The sequence below is a fragment of the Falco cherrug genome, chromosome 16 (genome assembly GCF_023634085.1).
Source record: "Falco cherrug isolate bFalChe1 chromosome 16, bFalChe1.pri, whole genome shotgun sequence".
Classification (NCBI taxonomy): domain Eukaryota; kingdom Metazoa; phylum Chordata; class Aves; order Falconiformes; family Falconidae; genus Falco; species Falco cherrug.
Window position 1 is genome coordinate 6,988,200 of NC_073712.1, and position 21,095 is coordinate 7,009,294.

General features: G+C 56.7%; 1 protein-coding gene across 3 annotated transcripts; it reads left to right on the plus strand.

The window, feature by feature from the left end:
* The first annotated feature begins 6,752 nt into the window (after positions 1 to 6,752).
* On the plus strand, positions 6,753 to 20,506 carry IKBKE (inhibitor of nuclear factor kappa B kinase subunit epsilon). Of its 3 annotated transcripts, none has more exons than XM_055728229.1 (21): positions 6,753 to 7,027; positions 7,180 to 7,280; positions 8,079 to 8,219; positions 8,606 to 8,735; positions 9,215 to 9,396; positions 9,687 to 9,847; positions 10,340 to 10,450; positions 10,832 to 10,900; positions 11,250 to 11,452; positions 11,856 to 11,920; positions 11,997 to 12,088; positions 12,682 to 12,783; positions 14,124 to 14,199; positions 14,287 to 14,399; positions 14,655 to 14,731; positions 14,982 to 15,021; positions 15,888 to 15,989; positions 17,930 to 18,026; positions 18,556 to 18,659; positions 18,936 to 19,007; positions 19,784 to 20,506. In XM_055728229.1, exons 2-21 carry the CDS (start codon positions 7,194 to 7,196, stop codon positions 19,815 to 19,817), a joined length of 2,058 nt encoding a protein of 685 aa, XP_055584204.1. In that variant the 5' UTR covers positions 6,753 to 7,027; positions 7,180 to 7,193; the 3' UTR covers positions 19,818 to 20,506. The 3 variants fall into 3 exon arrangements, with proteins under 3 accessions (XP_055584204.1, XP_055584202.1, XP_055584203.1); XM_055728227.1 differs by having other exon boundaries at positions 6,756 to 7,027; positions 10,721 to 10,900; XM_055728228.1 differs by lacking the exons at positions 6,753 to 7,027; positions 7,180 to 7,280 and adding an exon at positions 7,304 to 7,894 and having other exon boundaries at positions 10,721 to 10,900.
* Positions 20,507 to 21,095: the final 589 nt, after the last annotated feature.

Genomic DNA, 21,095 nt, shown 5'->3' on the forward strand with positions numbered 1-21,095 from the left:
TTTGTGCTTCCTATAACGTAGTTTGAGACAAGAGAGTGTTGTTTTTTTCAACGATGGGCCAAAAAGAGGTGAAGGTGGAGAAGGGAGGGCAGCTCCCTCCTGTACTAATACTTGATCTACCAAGCTTCATACAGGGTAAATATTTAGCAGTTTGCAATGGAAATAATAGATAGACCCTTTCTTTTAAAGGCACTTAGTAACCTTACTTCTGAAGCGGACTTCACCAGCCTTTCTCTCCAGGCAGAGTCCTGTCGTTCGAGTAAGCCGAGTCCAAAGGGATTGGACTCATGAGCGTGCCAAACTGCTGGAGCAATACTTGTGAGCAGCAGGTTCTTCAAAAGACCAGCTCGATGTAGCCAAATATAGGGCAATTATCGACAACCATCTCTGACGCGTTTTAAAGGATCGCAGTGATGTCGTGGTTCTGCTGTAACGTAGGGAAGTTCGGTCGCAAAGTCTGGAAATCTTTTGTTTTCTGTGTCGGGCTGAAGCCTCGGTCCTGCAGTCATGGGCTCGGGCTCGATGGTGCGTTGGGGTTCAGGGGTTTATTGACGGCAGTTGTTTAGTGGTGGGATGGAATGTTCTTGCTAAAACGGTTTCCATTGTTCCATGTCTTCTACACCAATATATATATGGTGTATATATTAAACTGTGTAAAATTGTACTTTGTATATATAACTCTGTACAATATGGAGGTACATCCTTTTTTTCCCTTTTGGTACAGTATTGTACAGTATTAGGCGTATATGTGTTGGAAATGTTAAATCCATACTGGGGCAACAAAATGTATCCATTGTCATTAGCAATAGTTTTGGAGAAATAAATGTTTTGGGTATGGTGGAAAGACTGACCTATGGACACCGGTACGTGATGCACAGAGCGAGCGTGTGCTGCCTGGGTTTGACCGAGGGATGGGCATCGCCGGCGGGTGCCGTCCTCGGCAGCAGCTCTGGCTGCTGGGAATTCGGGGGGATTTTCTTTCAATGGCAGCCGGCACCGGTAAGTGGGTGAAGAAGAACCCGCAGGATGCGGAACTACACCGTGTCCGTGGGCACGGGGGTGCTCGGGGGGGGGGGAAGGAGCCTGGCCCGTGGCACGGCGGTAGCGGGGTCGGAGGAGCGGGTGATGGGGCTGTGGTGCTTCCAACACCGGCCACGAGCAGAGCCCCCACCCTGGGCTTGCACACACCTACCCGCGATAACAAGATTCAGTAGAGCACACACTTCCCTTGCAATGACCTGATTTTAAAATGCTTAATCTTCGTCATTTTCCTGGAGAGGATGGGCCTCCGGCAGGCTCTGGGAAAGAGGATTTAAGGTTGAGATTATGGATGGGATGGTTATTGTTACCGGCCTTCCCCAGTCTCAGTTTGTAGCGTGCCTTTTCCAGAGCGCGGTGGGGAAGCGGCATCAGGGTTTTGTAATTTTGGATTCTCTTTGTTTAGGTTGCAAGGAATTAATTATTTACAGCGAGGTTTGATGTTTAACCGAGCAGTTTTGTGCTATGCTGGGAGTCAGCTGGGGACAAGGGACCCCTCTGTCCCCGGGGTGGGCTCCTGTGGTGTTGGAGCATCCTGCAGGGATGGAGCATCCCATGCTCCCTGGGGACCAGGGCAAGGAAGGGGGCTCAGGCAGCTGCTCCCCCTGCGTGGGTTACATCCCACGTTCTCCTCTAAACGCAGCTGCTGTAGGGGTGCAAGGGCTGGAAACCCAGGGTGCTTTTCCTCCATAATTCAGTAGGTGAAATCACAGTAGCTGCCTGGCGTGTCTCGAGTCGCTGCTGCAGAACCTTGTTTTGATGGGAAAACATCCGTTTTCTGCAGAGTCCAGGTCTACCTTGCAGCTAACGTGCCTCTAACGCACAATTTGGTTTTTTTTAATCCAGGGGCAGCAGTTTGGGGCTGTCACGGTGCCTTTGCCACCTGCCTGTGCCACCTCCAGTCCAGCTGCGGGGCAGCTCGGGGGAAGGGGGTTGTTTACAAACCTCGTCTGTGTGGGTTGGGGGGCTCCTGCCCCACATCCACATTCAACTGAAGTTGCAGTGCAGACCCTGGCCCAGGGCTGGCACAGCCAAGTGCCCACCTTGGGTAGCCCTTGGGTAGGTGGCCCTTGGGTGGCCCAAGTGCTGCCCATGGGGGCTCTGCCTGCACCAGGATGGCCCCAAGGGGCCTGGTGAGCCAGTGGCCACCTTGGCAAGTGGCAGCCGGGGGGATCCTGCCTGAGTGGCCCTTCTGCTAGCCTCCGTTGGTTTCTGGGGGACACGGGTCCCCCCGGCTGGGTGGTGGGGGCATTGGCTGGGGATCGGATGACACCGATGGGTCCTGATTTGCCATCAGCGGGGGCCGCTGTAATGAATCCATTAAACCCTTCTGATCGCATCGGTTCCCCCAACCTGCAGCTCGAGTCCCCCCCCCCCCCCCCCCAGCTGTAGGTTTGGGTTCAGCAACCAAACAGGGTGGGGGTGGGGGTTGGGGTAACCGTAGGATGGGGCTGTGCTGAGCTGGGACCCGCGGCCGGGCACTGCCTGGGCACGGCTTTGCTCTGCTGGGATGCAGGCTGCAGGCCAGGGCGAAGCCGGGTGGGCGGCCATGCATGCAGCCGGGTGTGCAGCCTCGCACACAACTGGGTCCGCAGCTTTGCATGCAGCCAGATGTGCAGTCTTGCATGCAGCTGGCTGGGTGTGCAGCCTTGCACACAGCTTTGCATGCAGCCGGGTGTAAAGCCTCGCACACAACTGGGTCCGCAGCTTTGCATGCAGCCAGATGTGCAGTCTGGCATGCAGCTGGGTGGGTGGGCAGCCTTGCATGCACCTTTGCATGCAGCCGGGTGTGCAGCCTCGCACACAACTGGGTCCGCAGCTTTGCATGCAGCCAGATGTGCAGCCTTGCACGCAGCTTTGCATGCAGCCGGGTGTGCAGCCTCGCACACAACTGGGTCCGCAGCTTTGCATGCAGCCAGATGTGCAGCCTTGCACGCAGCTTTGCATGCAGCCGGGTGTGCAGTCTTGCATGCAGCCAGATGTGCAGCCTTGCACGCAGCTTTGCATGCAGCCGGGTGTGCAGTCTTGCATGCAGCCGGGTGTGCAGCCTGGCATGCAGCTTTGCATGCAGCCGAGTGTGCAGTCTTGCATGCAGCCGGGTGTGCAGCCTGGCATGCAGCTTTGCATGCAGCCGGGTGTGCAGCCTCGCACACAACTGGGTCCGCAGCTTTGCATGTAGCCAGATGTGCAGCCGCATACCCCGCCTTGCATGCAGCTGGCTGGGTGTGCAGCCTGGCATGCAGCTTGGCATGCAGCTGGGTGTGCAAGCCAGCATGCAGCAGATGTGCAGCCCCCCAGCCATGGGTGCCCCCATGAAGGCTTCCCCTGGGGCCACCCCCCAAGCAGCAGCCTCCCGTGGATGTGTCCCCTGCCCGGCGTGTGCCCAGCAGCAGGGTTGGCACAGGGACAGCGTGGGGACCGCAGCAGCCAGGGGCTGTGCCCTGCTTTCCTGTCCCAAGACCCCCAAGGAGAAGAAGGTGCCTGCTGCAGGCAGAGCTGCTGCTTGCACTTTATGTTTTAGGTTTTGCTGCCACCAGCTGGAACAAATTATTTTTACACAATTTTAGTTTCAAGACCCTGTTTTGGTACTCCCAGCCCATAAGAGCATCACGCAGGATTTATCACGGCCCGGGGATCCTTACCACCTTTGGTGTTAAGCAGGATTAAGCCGGATTTCCCAGTTCCTGACCATGGATGCAAAGAGGCTGAGCAGGTCAGATGGGATTCGGGCACCAGCCTGGAGATGGGGAGGGTAAAATCCGCTGGTGGGGCAACCAGGGGAAGGAAATAAGCTGTGAAATCGAAAGGGGCAGCAAAAGAAAGGATAAGGGGGTCTGAAAGGAGCCAGGCACAACTCGGTGGGTGAGTTCTTGGGATTGGACTGGGATCTCCCGCTGAGGCTGGATCTGACTGTGCAACTGGCCAGGAGAGCTGCTGGGGTAACTGGGATGTCTTGGAGCCCCTGGGCGCCGCGGGCTGGCACCATCCCAGCATCAGCGATGTTGGTTTCAGGATCAGTGTGTTGGTTTCCCTTTCGGGCACGCCTGTGGATAACTATGTAAAAAGACTTGTAGCACAACCTGGAAATAATTTTTTTTTGAGGTGTTATAAGATATTTTAATGATTTCCTTCCTGTCTGTCTTCACCCCTCACTGGCCCAAGTCTGCTCACCCTTCAGCGAAAGCTGAAGCAACATGTGCGGGTCAGAAGCCTCAGAAAACGCCTGAGCCTGGCTTTTCTGCCTTTAAAAAAATCTTTGTTTCAGTTTCTTTTTGCAGTAAAGCACCAAACAGCAGGACGTGCCCCTTTCTTGCTGCTGAGGTCCTGTGCAGGAGCTGAATTTGTGAGGCCACGTGGGGCACGAGGCACCATCGCACCTACAGCAGCTCTTGGCCTTTGGGCAGCTCTGGGAGAAACTCCGCTGGAATTTCCCTCCAGAGGTTTTACTGGCCCCTCTTCCTTGTCTTAACTGCTCTGATCTACAGTTTCAGTAGCGGTCGGAGATGAGAAATGAGCTGCGCTTTTTTTCTGCGTGGGGAAAGGCTTCTCGAGCATCTCCAGCTCAAACCCATGATCTTCTGGGGGCGTGAGGGACACCACACAGCAGCCCAGCCAGCATGTACCCACGCCGCATCTGCCGCCTGTGCCCACAGCCGATGCTGGGTGGGCGGAGTGATGGTCCCCTTGCGGGGGGGGGGACACAAGCACAGGCTGAAGGACACGGTTACAGCATGCACAGAAAGTACGGCTGGAAACGACCTGAAGAAGTCACCCCCTCCCTTTCTCTTCCTGTTCGCCAAGCTGCAGCAAAATGACTTTGATCAAAGCGATTTAAAGTTTCACTTGGTTGCGCTCACGTCACTCGGCTGCACGCTGCCCTGGACTCCGCTGCCTGGCGCCAGCCCGGGACACCCTTTCGATAAGCCGGGGGCAAGGGCCAGCCCGTGCCTCGGTTTGTCAGCTCAGTAGCTCTCCCGTGGGTTTCTCAGGCAGATTGGCACGTGGCTGGGAAATAAAGCTCAGGAGTAATTAGGAAACTAGTTAGGTGCAGAGTTTGTGTGCAGGCTGGTGAAGTGGTGTATCGGTTTTTGGAGGCACCACAAGCTGATGTACTCGCACACCTTTGCAGGCTTCATTTTGTGAGGACAGGGCCTTCAGGCGCACGTCCACGCCAGCCAGAAATAATTCCTGCTAGTGAGACCCTGGCTGCTGGCGCTGCCATGGGTGAGGCGTGCGTGTCCCTGAGCTAGGAGGTGTGAGCAGCCCCGCTCTGCTCTGTGCACACAGTGGGGGTGTGCCCCGAGCACCCCACATGCCACATCCTACCTGGCTCTGCATCCTGCATTCCACATCCCACCCTGCACCCTGCTCTGCATCCCACATCCCGCTCTGCATCCTGCACCCCACATCCCACATCCTACCTGGCTCTGCATCCTGCATTCCACATCCCACCGTGCACCTGCTCTGCATCCCACATCCCGCTCTGCATCCTGCATCCCACCCTGCCCTGCATCCTGCATCCCCCATCCCGCTCTGTATCCTGCATCCCACCCTGCCCTGCATCCTGCATCCCACCCTGCCCTGCATCCCGCATCCCACCCTGCATCCCGCATCCCACCCTGCCCTGCATCCCGCATCCCACCCTGCACCCTGCATCCTACATCCCACCCTGTCCTGCATCCCACATCGTGCCCTGCATCTCCCCCTGCATCCCAGCTTCCAGCCCATGCCATGAACCCCTGCCTGCTCTGCCTGCTGCTTCCCACCCTGGCCAAGCCAGGTGCCAAGGGTTTGGTGGTCCTGGTCCCCCTGTGGGGACATCCCATGGAGGTGCTGCTGCAGCTCTGGGTTGGGTCCCCAGTGGGGGCTGTGCCATGGCCCTGCCGTGAGGACCATGGGGTGCTGCCCGCTGATGACGTGGGATGGACAGTGGCCATGTTCAGTGGGGCACAGCGAGCTCAGCCCCAGCACAGCCACCTTCGCCTTTTCTGGCTGAGGTAAGGTCTGGATCTACCGGATCGATGTGAATCGCTGCATGATTCCCAGTGAGAGTGATGCTGGAGGTGCGGCTTGGGAGGAGCCGCTGTCGGAGCCGAGGAATACCCTGAAATCTCCCCTCTGCGCATCTCTGAGACCCTCTGGAAGTGTTTGCCAGAGTTGGGTCCGGCTGCATCAGTTGTTTCGCGTGCGTGGGGGATGGGTTTGCGGCTGGGGGAGGCTCAGGGTTGTTGGCTCTGTTGCACCTGCTTCCTCCCTCCTTGCCTGCACTTTACTATGAGCAGTTTGACCTGCTCACGGGCTGCCCCGGGGATGGGGAGCTGCGCTCCTGCGGGAGCCATCCCTGCAGCTGGAGCGGGAAGCCTCTGCACCGTGCATGGCAGCTGGCACAGCTGGTGAGCACCCGCCTGGAGCAGCCAGCGGCTCTGTAAAGCAGGACGGTGGCAGCAGCTCCTGGCAAACGCATCCCGACGTGCGATGCTGTGTCCTGAGCACCAGCCCTGGGCACCACAGGTGCCCGGCACAGCTAACAAAGGCTGAACGCAGAACCTGCCTGCAGATCCCGATCCGATCCTGCTTCCCATCTCCCTGCCCCAGGCAGGGCTGCGTGGTGGTCAGTGCTCAGCACCAGCTGCTGTTACCAAAGTCCATCCCAGCCCCGGCCACAGAGCCAGCGGAGCCCAGCCTGTCTGGGGATGACTGCAACTGGGAATTTTTTTTCTCGAGCAGGAAGCTGAAGCATTTCCTCCTCCAGCCGCAGCTGATGCTTGCAGAGCGGGTTTTGCAATCCCATAGGTTTCTGTTCTCGGGGCGGGGAGGTGCCTCACACCACCTTGCAGCTCGGCATTTGTTTGCTCGTATTTTTTTGCATCTGTCAGTGTTTTGCTGCCAGCCCCGGCAGGTCCCAGCCACAGGGTGGTTTGTGGCAGCGCCAACAGCTCCAGCCCATGCGCAGCCCTTCGCCTGGTGCTGCCCGCTCGGCGCTGGCGAGGTAGGAGGCTGGCAGCTGCCTGCCAAATTGATCCCCCAGCCGGCTTTTTTGCCTCGACCATTGCCCGGCAAGGACAGACCCACGCTGGGGTCTGGTGTCAGGGCTGGCAGAGGCCAGCGGCCCCCGGGGTGACCCCTGTGCTGCCCCCGCAGCGGTGCTGCTGGAGATGCAGAGCACACCCAACTACCTCTGGAGCACCGAGGACCTCCTGGGCCAGGGAGCCACGGCCTGCGTCTACAAAGCCCGCAACAAGGTGAGCGGGGGCAGCGGGGGGGACAGCCACCCCAACGCCACGGTGTCCCCGTGCCCCCATCCCTCCTGCCCCACGGCGCGGGGACGCCTGCGCTGCCCTCTGCTCACCCTCCCAGCAGCTCCCCGGCCGCTGGCAGCGCTGGGGGCGGCTTTGGGTTTTATTTTCATTTTTTCTTTGGCTCCTTCCCGGCTGCAGGCACCGGCTCAGGTCTGTGGGGCCGGGGCAGCTTTTGGGGTGCTGGCAGCCAGGTCCTGTGCACCAGCTGCATGGCAGGGGGAAGGAGCTGTTTGCAGGGGAATGCCCAGAGGTTTTGAAAACCCCGTCCTCGGTGATTTGCATATTTCATGCAAACACTTGCCAGTGTTGGAATAGAGCCTCTCCGCCTTGCTGGCCTTTGAAGTTCATTGAGCAAGCTGTCTGTGCACGGCGTGGGGCAGGAGGGGCGGCTTCGCAGGGGGGTTGGAAACAGCCCCATCCCCGGGGGAACGGGCAGGGAGCGGGCAGGGAGCAGGCAGGGAGCTGCCGGCTGCAGCTCGAGCCACCAACTTGTTATGAAGCTGAATAAACACACTGACACGCAGCACGTGGGCTTCAGGGGCAGGAAGCAAAGGGAGGTGAGTATCAGCGGTTTGCTTCGGCAGCGGAGGCAGCGAAGGCTGTGGGACGCCTGTTCAGAAAAGACGTTGTAGTGTCAGCGTGGTTTCATCCCGAGCGGGATGTGGGAGCGGTGAGGAGCTGCTTAGGGCATGGATGGTGTCCCCTCCCATTTCCTTTTTCTCTTTTTCCTCTTTTTCCCAGAAATCAGGAGAGCTGGTTGCTGTGAAGGTTTTTAATAATGCCAGCTACCTCCGGCCCCAGGAGGTCCAGATGAGAGAGTTCGAGATGCTGAGGAAGCTGAACCATAAAAACATTGTCAAATTATTTGCCGTGGAGGAGACGGTAAGGGGACCGCAGCTGGGCTGGTGATGTGGAGCTGGTGTGAGGAGCAGCGGTCCCAGGCTGCCTCCTCCTCCCACCTCCCTCTGGCTCCGCACCACCAGCCTTTCAAGCGCTGGGAACACTGGTAGCACTGGGTCCACTGGTAGCACTAGGTCCACTGGTAGCACTGGGTCACTGCTCTGCAGCTCAGATGTGACCGGCTGTTGTCCCCCAGCCAGTCGCGTGGCACAGCGGGGACATTCTCCAACACTTGTTTGTCTGAGCAGGAGAAACCCAGGGACCCGCCAGCTGAGGGAGGGGACCTTGTTCTGCCGGGGGGGGGTGGGGACAGGCCACCAGCTGGGACATAGGGTCGGCCGAGCCCTGACGCCTGCTCCCCGCCGCAGGGCAGCACCAAGCAGAAGGTGCTGGTGATGGAGTACTGCTCGAGCGGCAGCTTGCTGAACGTGCTGGAGGACCCAGCAAATGCCTTCGGCTTGGCTGAGTCTGAGTTCCTCATCGTGCTGCAGTGCGTAGGTGAGTGCGGGGGTCCTTGTGCCCCCAGCCCGTGATGGGGAGCTGCCCCCACCCCCCCCGGTACAGCCCTGGGCAAGGCGCTGCGGGCTGGGGACGTCATGGCGCTGGTGGGACCCTGTGGGCACTGGCACCGGGCTGTGGACGTGGGGGCTGACGGGCACAGATTGCCCCTCTGAAGGGGGGGGTTGCAAGCTTGGTGTTCGGGGGAAGCCTGAGGGTTTCTCCTGGCAGACCTGCGCCGGGAAGCGGCTGGGGGAACAGGCTGTGCCCCGTGATGGAGGAGCACGAGGGCAGCGCCCAACCCTGTGCTCGTTCACCCTCTCCATCCCCCGGTCATGCTGGTCCCATTTAAGCACAGCCAGCCTCGGGGCTCATCCCCTCTCCGGCCCTTCTTATGTTCCTGCATTTAAGCAAAACCCTCTGGAGGCTTTTGTGCTCCAGCCCCGCGCACGAACACTGCCTTCCCACCTTGCACCCAGTGGCAGGAATGAACCATCTCCGGGAGAACGGCGTGGTGCACAGAGACATCAAACCCGGCAACATCATGCGGCTGATGGGGGAAGATGGGCAGAGCGTCTATAAGCTGACGGATTTTGGGGCTGCCCGAGAGCTGGATGATGATGAAAAGTTTGTGTCTGTCTACGGGACGGAGGAGTATCTCGTGAGTAACAGCGGGTCGCCAGTCTGGTGACCACTGGGAGTCCTGGGCGAAGCTGGTCCCCATCCCTCCATCCAACAGTGGGGCAACCTGTAGGGAGGACTCGGAGAGCCCAGTCTCAAAGGGGCCACGTTTTCCGAAGAGGGAGGGCTCAGCATTTTCGTTGTAGAGTTACCAGTGACGTTTTATTTGGAGGATCCCGCAGTAGAAGAGGCCAAAGCCAGCAGCCAGCGTTCATTCCCAACGCCCAAGGCTTGATGCTGGCTGCAGCGCTCTCTGCTTCATCCCTGCAGCACCCGGACATGTACGAGCGAGCGGTCCTGCGCAAGCCGCAGCAGAAGGCGTACGGTGTCACCGTTGACCTCTGGAGCATTGGCGTCACCTTCTACCACGCTGCCACTGGCAGCCTCCCCTTTGTCCCCTTCGGGGGACCTCGCAGGAACAAGGAGATCATGTAGGTACCGTGTCCGCTGGGGAGGGCTGGTGCTGCTGCGTGGGGAGGTGGGACCGTGGCTGGTGGCCCTGGGGGCTGCAGGAGAACCTGGCTGGGGCTTGGTGCGTGCCAGCAGCCCCGTGACACTGTGCGCTGTAGTTTGCTGCTCGTTTAATCCCGTGTAGCCTGAAAAGCCCCGAAATGCAGCCCGTGGGGAGGGCGCGTGTGCAGTGTGGTAACGGGTCTTTGTCCCATTTACCACATTTGCCCTCAAAATGCATTCTCATGACTTTGTGGCTAAACAGCTGAAAGAGGAGGCAGGGCTACTGTTTGCTGGGAAGTTTTTGACTGTTTCTTGCAGTATTTTTCCTCTGTGTATTTTTTCCCTTTCTGTGAATCGTGCCTTTCCCAGCCCATCCGTGCTCTGCCCTTTCCCTCTTCGCTGAACCCGAGGGACGTAGTGCCCAGGTGTCACTCGCCCCGGTTCAGCTGCAAGCAGCATCCTTTCAACAGGTACAAAATCACCACCGAGAAGCCTCCTGGAGCCATCGCAGGGGTCCAGAGGCAGGAGAACGGGAGCATCGAGTGGAGCTACGAGCTGCCTGTCACCTGCCAGCTCTCCGCGTGAGTGTCCCCTGCCGGGCTGGGCTCTGGCTCTCGTGTCCTGGCACAGTGGCTGGAGAGGGCATCCCGCCTCGGACCAAATGGGAAGGCTTAATGAGGCAGACGAGCTTTCCAGCTGCGGGTGTCACAGTTCCCACACCAGGTCTTTGCTTTACAGCCGGGAAATGGGGGTACCAGAGAGGGCAGCGGCTCCATCGGTGCGGGTGCTCAGCACCCTGAGTTTGTGGCTCAGGGTTATGCCGCCCTGTGCAAACATTTCTGCTGCTGCAGGGGGCTGAAGGACCAGCTGATACCCATTTTGGCCAACATCCTGGAGGCGGATCAGGAGAAATGCTGGGGATTCGACCAGTTTTTTGCAGAAACCAATGACATTTTGCACAGGATCGTGGTTGACGTCTTCTCCCTGCAGCAAGCTTCCTCACATCGCATCTACATCCACTCCTACAACACGTAAGGATGCCGAAGTCACATTAAAAGCAGATTTGAGAATCGAGCTCAGGACCCTCGCCCCCTTGTTTCAGTAGGTGAACGTGGGGGGAGCGCCCGTTCCCTTTGCACCACAGTTAAGCCAGGTTAAAACCAGCCTTTGCCGGGGCGTGTGCTAACAGGGAGCTGTTGGCTCCTGGCACAGCACATGGAGAGCCCCAGGGATGCTGTCTGGGGCTCTGCTGACCCTGTGGGGTGTTTAGCTCTGAGAAGAAGGTGGCAGGCTGTTAAAGTGATGGTACTCTCAGCACTCACCTCATCGCTTATTCCCCGTCCTTTTCTTTTTCATTTCCCCGTTTCTTTTTCATTTCAGTACTACCAAGTTTTTAGATGCCGTCTTCAAACAAACAAACATAGTCCCTCACCATCAAGAATACTTTTTTGAAGGTCATCTGTACGAGTTAGATCCTAATCTACAAGCTCATAATTTCTGCAAAACCACAGAGTACAACCCTCTGACCTTGCTGAGCACCGCTGAGCAGCCAGAAGACGTCCCAGGAGTCAGATACAGAGACCGTGAGTACTGTTGGCTTGGAGATGCATCACAGCATGCGGTGTAGGTGCCGTAAGAGAGATTTGCTTTAATTATTATCCTAATAGATGCCAGTGCACAGCAGGGGGTGGAAGGTTATGATGCCAGGGTAGGATTTGGAGGTTTCAGGGTCAGTTTTCCTCTGCTGTGTGCAGTTCCTCCATGTCTGCCGGCCACACTGGGTGGTTCGTGCCTTTGTCTGTGTTTCCAAAATATCTTGGAGGGCTGCGCTAAGCCTCCAGCATCGCAGCTGCTCCTGTGCCTGAAGTCCTGAGCAGCTGCAGGGTTTGCTTCGGCGGGTGTGGGATGTCCCTGTGGGGCTGCAGCCACGGCTCGGGGTCTCCCAGCTCACTCCCAAAGCACCCTGACCTCCGTCTGTCTTTCCAGCGGCACTCGAGTTCCCAAAGTTCGCCCCCAAGGTAGACGTGGTGGCCGACTGCGGTGCAGCCAAGGTAGGCGCGGTGTCGGCGGTGCCAGGGCAGCCCCAGCCACGGGGCACAGCCACCAGCAGTGCCCTTTGCTTTGCAGAGCGCGGTGGGTGCCACGCACCAGACGCTGCGCATCGCCCGGGCCCTGCGGCGCTGCCGGGAGCTGCTGGCCAGAGGTCTCCACTGGGTGATGTGAGTGGGGGCGACGCGGGGGGCACCCATCCCTGCCCAGCGCCCAGAGGGTTCTGCTTTAGGAGTTTAAACCGCTCAGGGTTTTCCAGCCTCTTCCAGAGGGTGCAGGACCGCTGGGTCTGGTGGGACGTGGTCATGGGGTACTGGGAGGGAGCCCAGTGGCCAGCGTGTCCCCTGTGCCAGGCTGTGAGGGAGTTGGACCTGTAGGAAGATACCGTTTAGTGCCATGAGGATGCTCCTGTCCCCATTTGTTACTTTTGGGTCACTTTTCCCAGTTTAGGAGATGCTGAGGAAAACAGCGTTATTGTTATTATTACTATTACTATTTTCATTGTGCATTTTCACTGTCCCGCCCATTTCCTTTGGGGCAGGAGCTTTTTGTGCACTGGCAGGATGGTGCTGAGTGGGTGAGAGCCCTCCTGCCTGTGAGCTGCACCCAGTTTTACATGCATCCACCCCCCCATTTTCTCACAAGCATCCACCCCGAGAGGAGCCACTGGCTCCATCCTAACCCCCTACCACGGCGGCTGGCCCTGGGATGGAGGCCAGGCTGCCGGGGACCACGGCGGATGGACTGTTTTCTTTCTTGGCAGTGGGAACCTGAAAACAGATTGCTCGAGGATTTTGGAGCAGAGGAGAGGGGCTCTCTCTGTGCTCGCCTGCCTGCAGCTGACTGAGGTGAAGATCCATGGGCTGTAAGTGTGGCTTTGGAGCCTTTGGGGTGCAGGCTCTGGGCTGGGGCAGGCAGCAGCGCTGCGCTGAGGCTGCTGCAGATAAGATGTGGGACTCTTAAAGGTGCCTGAAAAATCAGAAATAAGTAAAATTCCAGGAAGGAGCTGGTAGCTGGAAGGTAAGAGGCTTTTTTCACTGTTTGTGGAGGCTGTGGGAAATGAGCCGCTCTGCTGCTTCTCCCTCTGCTTCAGTTTGTAACGATCGGTCCCTGGTTTCACTGCAGCCCAGAATTAAGTCCCTGTTCCCTGGCTCTTGCTCCAGCGTTTTCAGACTGTTACAGCCCATGAGCTGCAAAGTGTGAGGAGACAGGGCTTGCTGCTGCCAGCATGTGGGAAAGGGGGAAAGAGCCACCGCTGCCAGCAGAGTGCAAATAACAGGCAGGGTGGCATCAGCTGCCCAGTCCCCACTGGGCTCTGGCCACCGTCACCGGCCCTGACCCCTGCAAGCAGCCCCGGAGAGCCGAGCGCGGGGAGCATCGGGCAGTGCCGGGAGGGTGGCAGCCCATCGTGCCGCGTTCCCACCGAGCTGGCATCCCGCCTGGCCGCACCGTCCGAGGGGCTGGGTTCCCATTCCAGAGGCTCCACTAACGCAGCGTTCATCAGGGGCTGAATTACAGGGAGACCCCGGGCTCTCCTCCCCATAACCGATGCGCCCACTCCCACCCGCGCTGCCCCAGGGAAAGCTGAACCCATTTTATCTAAAGTAGCTCACAGTTATTTTGCTTTTCTGTTTTGTTGCTATTGTGGTGGAAAATTCTTTCCTGCTGGGTTGCTGTTCTTTTATTCTTTTCAATTTAGCAAGTCTCTTAATTTCCATTTCATCTGAAAAGATAGGGACACATGGTTCCCATTGACTCCAGCCGGATTAGCGCAGGGCTGTAGTGCCAAGAGCACTAATGCTGCAGCTGGATGCTGCTGGCTTATCCATCCCTTCGAACACGGTCCGGATCAGGCGTATTTCTGCTGACTTAGCCAGCGTGCACCACTTGGCGTTACATCCCATGCCAGCTGCAGGGAGGCAGGCAACATCTGATCTGGCGTAAAGCCAGTGGGTACAAAGCTAACAATTTTGGAACAAATTGGACACAACGGGGTGAGGGTTTTTTTCCCCGTGTCAGCACTTTGCATCTGGTGGCTCAGTTCCAGTACCCTGAACGCAGAGTTACTGCCCGAGCAAACGCTGCCCAGCTCCCCCGGGGACCCTGGTGCTGCTTCCACCATGGGATGGATTTTCTTTGCCCAGGTGACGGCTGCCTCCGGCTTATGCTCTGCTTAAGGAATATTCATTTTCGGACTTTTTTCAGGTACGAAGCTGCTCCTGCCGGCAGTGGGGTGCTGGCTCCGAAGGACGTGGCCATGGTGAAGACAAGGCTGCAGCGGGTGAGCCCGGTGGGCGCGGGGCCAGGAGCACCCGCAGGCACAGGCAGCGTTCGGAGCAGCCAGCCCGACCTTCCTCCTCACCCGCAGGTCGCCGAGGAGCTCTCTCAGTGCTCCCACAGCATCTTTGACTTTCAAGGGGTGCTGGATGGCATTTTGTCTGAACTGGTGAAGCACAGGCAGCAAGTGCACGAAGACAAAAGGTTCGTAGCACCGGTTTTACCAAAATCCCTGCCAACGCTCTGCTGTTCTCCGGCCGGATTGAGCAGACGTCGCTGCATGTGCCCAAACAGCCACTCAAACACCTTTCCACAGCCCTGTGCACACACGTGTGGTATTGCGTGGTGCCCCTATGTACAGGCGTGGGTGGCAGCCGTGTCCCCTAGTTACAGCATCGCCCCAAAGTGCTGATTTCACCCCGACCTCATGCCCTTCCTCCTCCCCTGTCCCGAATGCAGCATCCGGCAGATCGAGTGCTGCCTGGAGAAGATGCAGCTGATCTACAAGCAGTTCAAGAAGGCCAGGATGTGTCTGCGTAAGTGACAGGGATGGTGTCCCCCGGGGGCATGGGGCATGGGGCTGCAGCAGGAATCTCCCTGCGCTGGCCTGGTAGAAAAATGGATTATTTCAGTTTGCTGGCTTTAGCGATTATTTCTGTGCCGTGACAGTAGTCCCAGGGGCTGCAGCCCTGAAAAGCCCTTTGAGTGATCTCTGTGTGTTGTGGAATTGCCCGTCTATTCGGTTATGAGTAGGAAAACGTGGTGACCAGCTTCTTTCCTCCCCAGGGCTGGGCTACAACGAGGAACAAATACACAAGCTGGATAAGTAAGTCCCGACCGTCTCCCCTTCCAAGGACTTGCCCCGTGCTGCAGCCAGACAGGTGTTTGGGGTTTGGGGTTGAATCCCAAGGGGATGTCAAATGTTCCTGGGTCACTAACGCTGAGAGGGGGCACCTATAAGCGGCTTCTTGGATGGTTCATCGATGCAGGACCTTTCGCAGCGAAGTTCTCAAGCTACCAGCTATTTCAGATGAAGATGTGGGAAAACCTCTGCAGACTTGGGGACAGGGAGTTGCTGCTGGGCCAGATCCCTGCGTGGGTCTGCAGGGATAAGCACATTTCAGGCTATTGCTCACACAGTGCTTATGCATTTTATGGCCATTTATTTGCTGAGAGGCTGATCTAGAAAGTGTCTATGCCTTCATATCTGCTTAACTTTCAGTGGGAGTAAAGTCTCTGATGGCTTTTGTGCCTCTAAAAATCCTCTTTTGGGGTTCTGCTGAAACCAGGGGGATTTAACACGGGCAAGAAATAAAACGCACACTTCAATATATGGTATGGACGGTGAAATTTAACAGGCAGCTTCTATATCTTAATCGATCTTCAGTCTAACCTTGGACATTTGCCTTAAACTCCAGGGCAAAGACTTCTCAGAAGTGCCCCAGGGGTGGGGATGACAGCCCAGCTGAGCATCCCTGCCTGCGGCCCCCTGGCCCCCGAAACCTCCCTCTCCTCTTCATCACAATTAGGTTTTGTTTCCTCCGTAACACTGATGGAAAATTCACTGCTGAGCACCCCGTGCCCCCTCCTCCATTCAAGAGCCAGCTTTCGGTCTCCTGCCATGAGAACTGTGATGTCCATTTTCATGCATTTAAGGAAATAATGGTGTTCTCTCTTTTTGTCTCATTTTAGGGTGAATTTAGGGCATCTGGCCAGGAAGGTTCTGTTGATTTTCCAGGACAACTGTGTCCAGCGGTACCAGGAGGCCCTGGCCCTCCATGGCAGCAGGATGAGGTACCAGCCCCTGCCCAGCTCTCGCCTGGGGTCTGGGGGCTCTGGCTTTCAGGGAGGAGGCTTTCCACTAGTCCAGGGCTTCCCAGTGCTCTCAGCTATTGATTGAGTATTGAGACATGGATGGAGATGATGTTATTGTTAACTGCTGCTGAGGGACTCGTAAACAGGTAATAAGACCTTAAAGAAGCAGCTCTGTGAGTGCTAGAAGTCCTGCTGCGTACGCTGGTTCTTTCCCCTGCCGTGTATTTCTGCCCTCTTGTTTTAAGTTTGTGGTTGTTTTTTTAAAAAATCCCCCTAAACTTGCAGCTTGAGTTCAGGCAGCTGGTTTCCTCACTCTCTGACTAGGAGAGGTTATTTTATCAGGACAAAATTGCTATTGAGATGAAGAGATCTACTCATTAGGCATGATTTTCTGTTAAATGGTGTTTGGGGAGTAAGGCATAGAGCAGATTACCTTGCCATGATTGAGTGCAAGCCACCGACTATCACAGCAGCAAAGAGCAGGGGTGAGGGGGGGGGGGGGGCAGCTGGGGGAGGAGGATGCCGCAGAAATTACTTTTATTGCAAGGTTGCTTTTAGAGAGGAGCATTCATCCCCTGGGCTGCCAGCGTGGGTGGAAGAAGAATGATTTGCTGTGATGCTTTAGAATTAAATCCAGCTTTTGACCTGGCCCCTAGTTCTGGTGCGGAGTAGCCCTGCATAGGATTTACTAGGGGGAGGATTTTTAGGCTAGAAGTTTGTCCCAGGTGCTCTGGAGTGCCCCAGGAGCAGCAGGCAGTGCCTGCCCTCTCCCTGCTTCTCCCCTTTTCCAGCCTCAGCTTGTGCAGCTGGGGGGGGGGGGGGGGGAGGTCCGTGCTGCAGACCCTCACCTGCAGGCAGGTTTTGCTTTGGGGACAGAAGCTGTCACCCATGGCCATGTCCCATCACGGGGCCACAAAATCTCCCCTTGGCTTCAGCGGGAATCTTGTCTCGGGGTGAGATTCCTCCTGCGTATGGAGCCCCACGGCATGCAGCAGCCCAGGAATCTGCACTAAAGCCAGGCTTTTACCTCTGCTCGCAGGGAGGAAAAGCTTCTGTGTGCTTTTCTGGAGTATTTTTGTCACTGGTTTTCTGTCCTTAAGGAGAAGGCATCATGAGTCACAGCTGGATATTTTTAATTCACTGTTACTTCAGTTTTAATTGTCCTGTTCTTCCTGCTAGCAGCCAGGGTTTGTGGTGTGGGGGCTGTTTTTCTGGGGACCGGAGGTGGAGCGGTCACCTTAAATATTCTTTCTTTTTTTTTCTTTTTTTTTTTTTTTTCCTAAAGCCAAACCAAACCTATCTTTATACAGCTCGCTGGCAGCATGGCACCTCCACCCCAGGGCCCCAACACCCTGGCAGGAGCAGAGCAGTTGCCCCCCCCCGAAAATCCAGAGACTGGGGCAGAGCGGAGGGATCACTGGTCACACCGTCCCCTCCAGCATCAGTGGTGCTGCCTGCACTGAGGCTGGCCCCGGGAACGTGCTCGAGGGGCAAATTTTCTGCCCTCCAATACACTTCAAATGCGAAGGGAGAGCATGCAAAAAGAAATGCAAACCCGAGGACCCTTTCCGAGTACATGCTCAGTCCCCCACGAGACACAGAGGACCGGCCGGTGCAGCACTTAGGGCAGAAGTGATGAGCTTGAGCTGTCTCATATAAGCAGCATTTTCTCCAATTAATTTGCTATTAGTGTTATTTGGATAACCTGGCCTACAGTGGCTATTAGCAGAGCTGCAGCCATAACTACAACGCTGTTGTGACTCATTTGCTTTCCTTCAGGATTTTAACTTGGATCCAGAAAGGTTTGCTGAAAGCAGTACAGAATTAAACCACACACAATTAAAAAAAAAAAAAAATACCCACACTGCTGCTGAACATTGACCGGGAATTTTGAATTTTGTTGTCGTTTTTCTTTCTAGGAAGGTTTGTGAGATAAAGAAGCATCTGAAGAGGCTCAGCAACCGCATCAGCACCTGCAGTGTGGAGACGATGGAGTGCCAGGACTGCCTGCAGAGCGTAGGTGCCCGCGCGGGGTCCTGCCGGGATGCTGCTGCCCACCCTCTCCCTGCTTCCCCCTAACGCTGCTGCTCCCCTTCCCAGCGCCCACCCTGTGCGTCTGGAGCAGGGAAACACCAGAGGATCTGTGAACAGCTTTCTGCAGCTCTCTGTGGGTGATCCACACTGGAGAGCTTGCTTCCCCCCACTACGTGGGCAAGGAATGGATAAAGCCCCAGCAGTGACATCCCTGGTCTGGGGTGGGGGCCCCGGGGGGATCGGTACCCAGTAAACAGGAACAGCAGCAGTAGAAAAATGATGCTTCACCTCCAGCTCTCAGGATGGGTTACCTGACAAGCCACCTGGTAGATGCTCTGGTCCTCTGGTTATTTTATTTCATTTGTCCCGAAGTGGATGTGCTGGCCGTGGCTATGTAGGCATCGTTTCCCCAAGTTTTGTCCTGGGGGGGGCAGGCGCTGCAGCACCGGCGGGCACAGCACCGCAGACAGCCCGCTGCCTGCCAGGGGCTGCCACGTCTCTCCCTCTGCAGGCTCTGGACAGGTTTCTCCAGACAGAGAAACGGAGCTTGGCCCCGGTTCCTCCTGCACCTTTGCCCGTCCGTCTGAGCCAGGCACGCCAGGAGATGGCCTTTCGGTGGGTCCTTTGGAAGAGGCTTTTGCCGACAGCTCAGTTCCCCAGGGAGAAGCGGGATCTGCTACTGCTCATCCTGGGCACGAGCAACAGGGCGAGCGTTGGGCGAGGGCTCTGTGGCTGTGGGGACACTCTGCATTCAGCCCATCACCGTGGCCCTGCCGAGTGTGATGCTGGCTCAGTGACCCGGGGTGGGGGGGGGTCCCTGCCAGAGGGGGTCCTGCGGGGGGTGGGGTGCTGAGCAGCACGGGGGTAAGGGGCTGCTTGTGTCCCCGGCAGGATGCAGGAGCTCCTGGAGCAGATGAGGTCAGTAACTTGTGATCTCCAGTTCAACAACAGCATCATCGAGAGGTGAGTGAAGGCACCCAGAGACGCTGCTCCGAGCGGCAATTCCTGGCCCTAACACCAGACGTGGCCGTGCAGACCTGGGAAGCGGTGGTGGGTCTGGGTGGGCTCCATGGGAGCCCATGGATGAGCTTCAGCATGGGCAGCCGTGCCTGGTGCCGAGCACAACCGCAGCTACTCCTGGGGCTGGTTCACATGGGGGTTTTAATGGCACTGAGTTTACATCATGATCTGGCAGCAAAGAGAATTTATTTATCTTGGAAGCTTAAACATGAACTTCTGCAAATGTTATGTCATTTCTACACCATCTTTCCAGCCTTCTTCCTGTGCTGCTCAGCACTGGCAGCTGCTGACTGCCACGGAGAAGTAGAAACTTTCTGGATGAAACTCAGTGCAAAACCCAGCAACCTACTGCTGACAAACCCCTCTGCGTTTCTTCCTATGCAGCCTTTTTTGGTTTTTTTGGGGGGGATCTTGATGCAAATCAACAACGTGAATACGCGTATCAAAATGTCAGAGAGTTTCAGATCAGATTTTGAAAGAAAAAAAGAAATGGGTGACTCAGCCCAGCCCTGTTTTTGTAGGACCACCTGTGTTGTTGCAGCACGTCCACTGTGAATAAGGGGATCAGAAAGGTCTGGTGTGCTCTCGGTATGAAGAGCTTAGCCCAAGAGGCACAGGAGCCAGCCCAACGATTAGTGTCCAGCCCAAACTGTAGTTTGGGACTGCATGAGCCCAGGCGAGCCCTCCCTAACCTAAAGCGTCTGGTTTTGTGTCTGCAGGTTGAGTGGGGCTGCCCCCACTCCCGGCATTTGAGAGATGGTGAATTTGCAGCTGCTGAAGCAAACCACTTCCCCCAGCAGGGAACACGTACGGCACTTCGGGGCCAGAGCGACGGAGGCGTTTGACATTCGTGCTGGAGGAGCTCTCTGTGTCCTACCTCTCGCTCCAGCACTTTTGCACAGTTCACCAGCATTACACCAGCATTAGCTTTGAGTGGCTTGCAAGCCTTGAGCCTTCAAAAGTGTGACCAGAAAATTGGGTGGGTTTTGGTTTGGTTTTTTTTTTTTGTTCTTTTAAAATGTACTTGAAGGACTTGTTTTTCTAGCTTCTCTGTATCACCACATTGGATGATGAAGAGGCTAGACCGATAAATTAGGCCCTCTTACTCCTTTAGGGATTACTCCCATTTTTAACGTACGCCTGCTCCCTGAGGCTTTGTGGAGCGGGGCAGGGGTCCAGGGCAGGAGGGATGCTGTGCCCGATGGATGAGAGACCGGACCCAGCACAGAATGGCTCCAGTGCTCTGCCCAGAGGTGAGAGCCCAGGGAAGACAAAAGCCACAGACCTCTGCCCACGGGCACTGCAGCCTCCCCTCCTGCTTCAGGGCTTCACCTCCAGCCCAGCACCGTGCCTGGGCTGCTCAGGGGTATCGGAATGGGAAGCCAAGGGAGGCCTCTCTTTTTTTGGTATGTTTCTATAAATGCAACTGAGTTCTGTGTTTATGCACGTGGGGGTGTGTGCCTTCTCCAAACAAGCCTGAACTGAAACTGTGGCTCCAGCCACCGAACCCGGGGATGCTGCTGAATGCCAAGGCAAAATTGCAGATGAAAGGGCACCCATGAACGTTCTCCAGACACATCTCTGCAAGAGAAGGCAGGGATATTCCTTTTTCTTTTAAGTGAAAGAGGAAAAGAAATCCTAAGCATCCACCTCTCTGCAGGGTGAAAGGATGCATTCATCTGTGGAGGTGACGGCAGCTGGGGTGGCAAAGCTGGGACAGGGACAGGAGGGACCCAAGCGGGTGCTCTGTGGGGCTGGCTGTGAGCGTGTGGAGCTGCCCTGGGAAGACCGTGCCCAACACGTCACTCCTGTTACGCTCCAGAGAAATGGGATTGGCGGGAAAACACGTTACCTCCACCTCATTGCCCCCCCGGGAAGTGCACAGAGAGCTGCAGAAGGACCCCCATGCTCCACATCGGGGCTGCACCAGCCCTTTTGTTAGGTGTAGTTATTATGCTCTGATTTTCCTACTGGTTTTTGACCTTGGGTTTTATGAGGAGCCGTAATCCTCCGGTTATCGGCTGAGTCAGC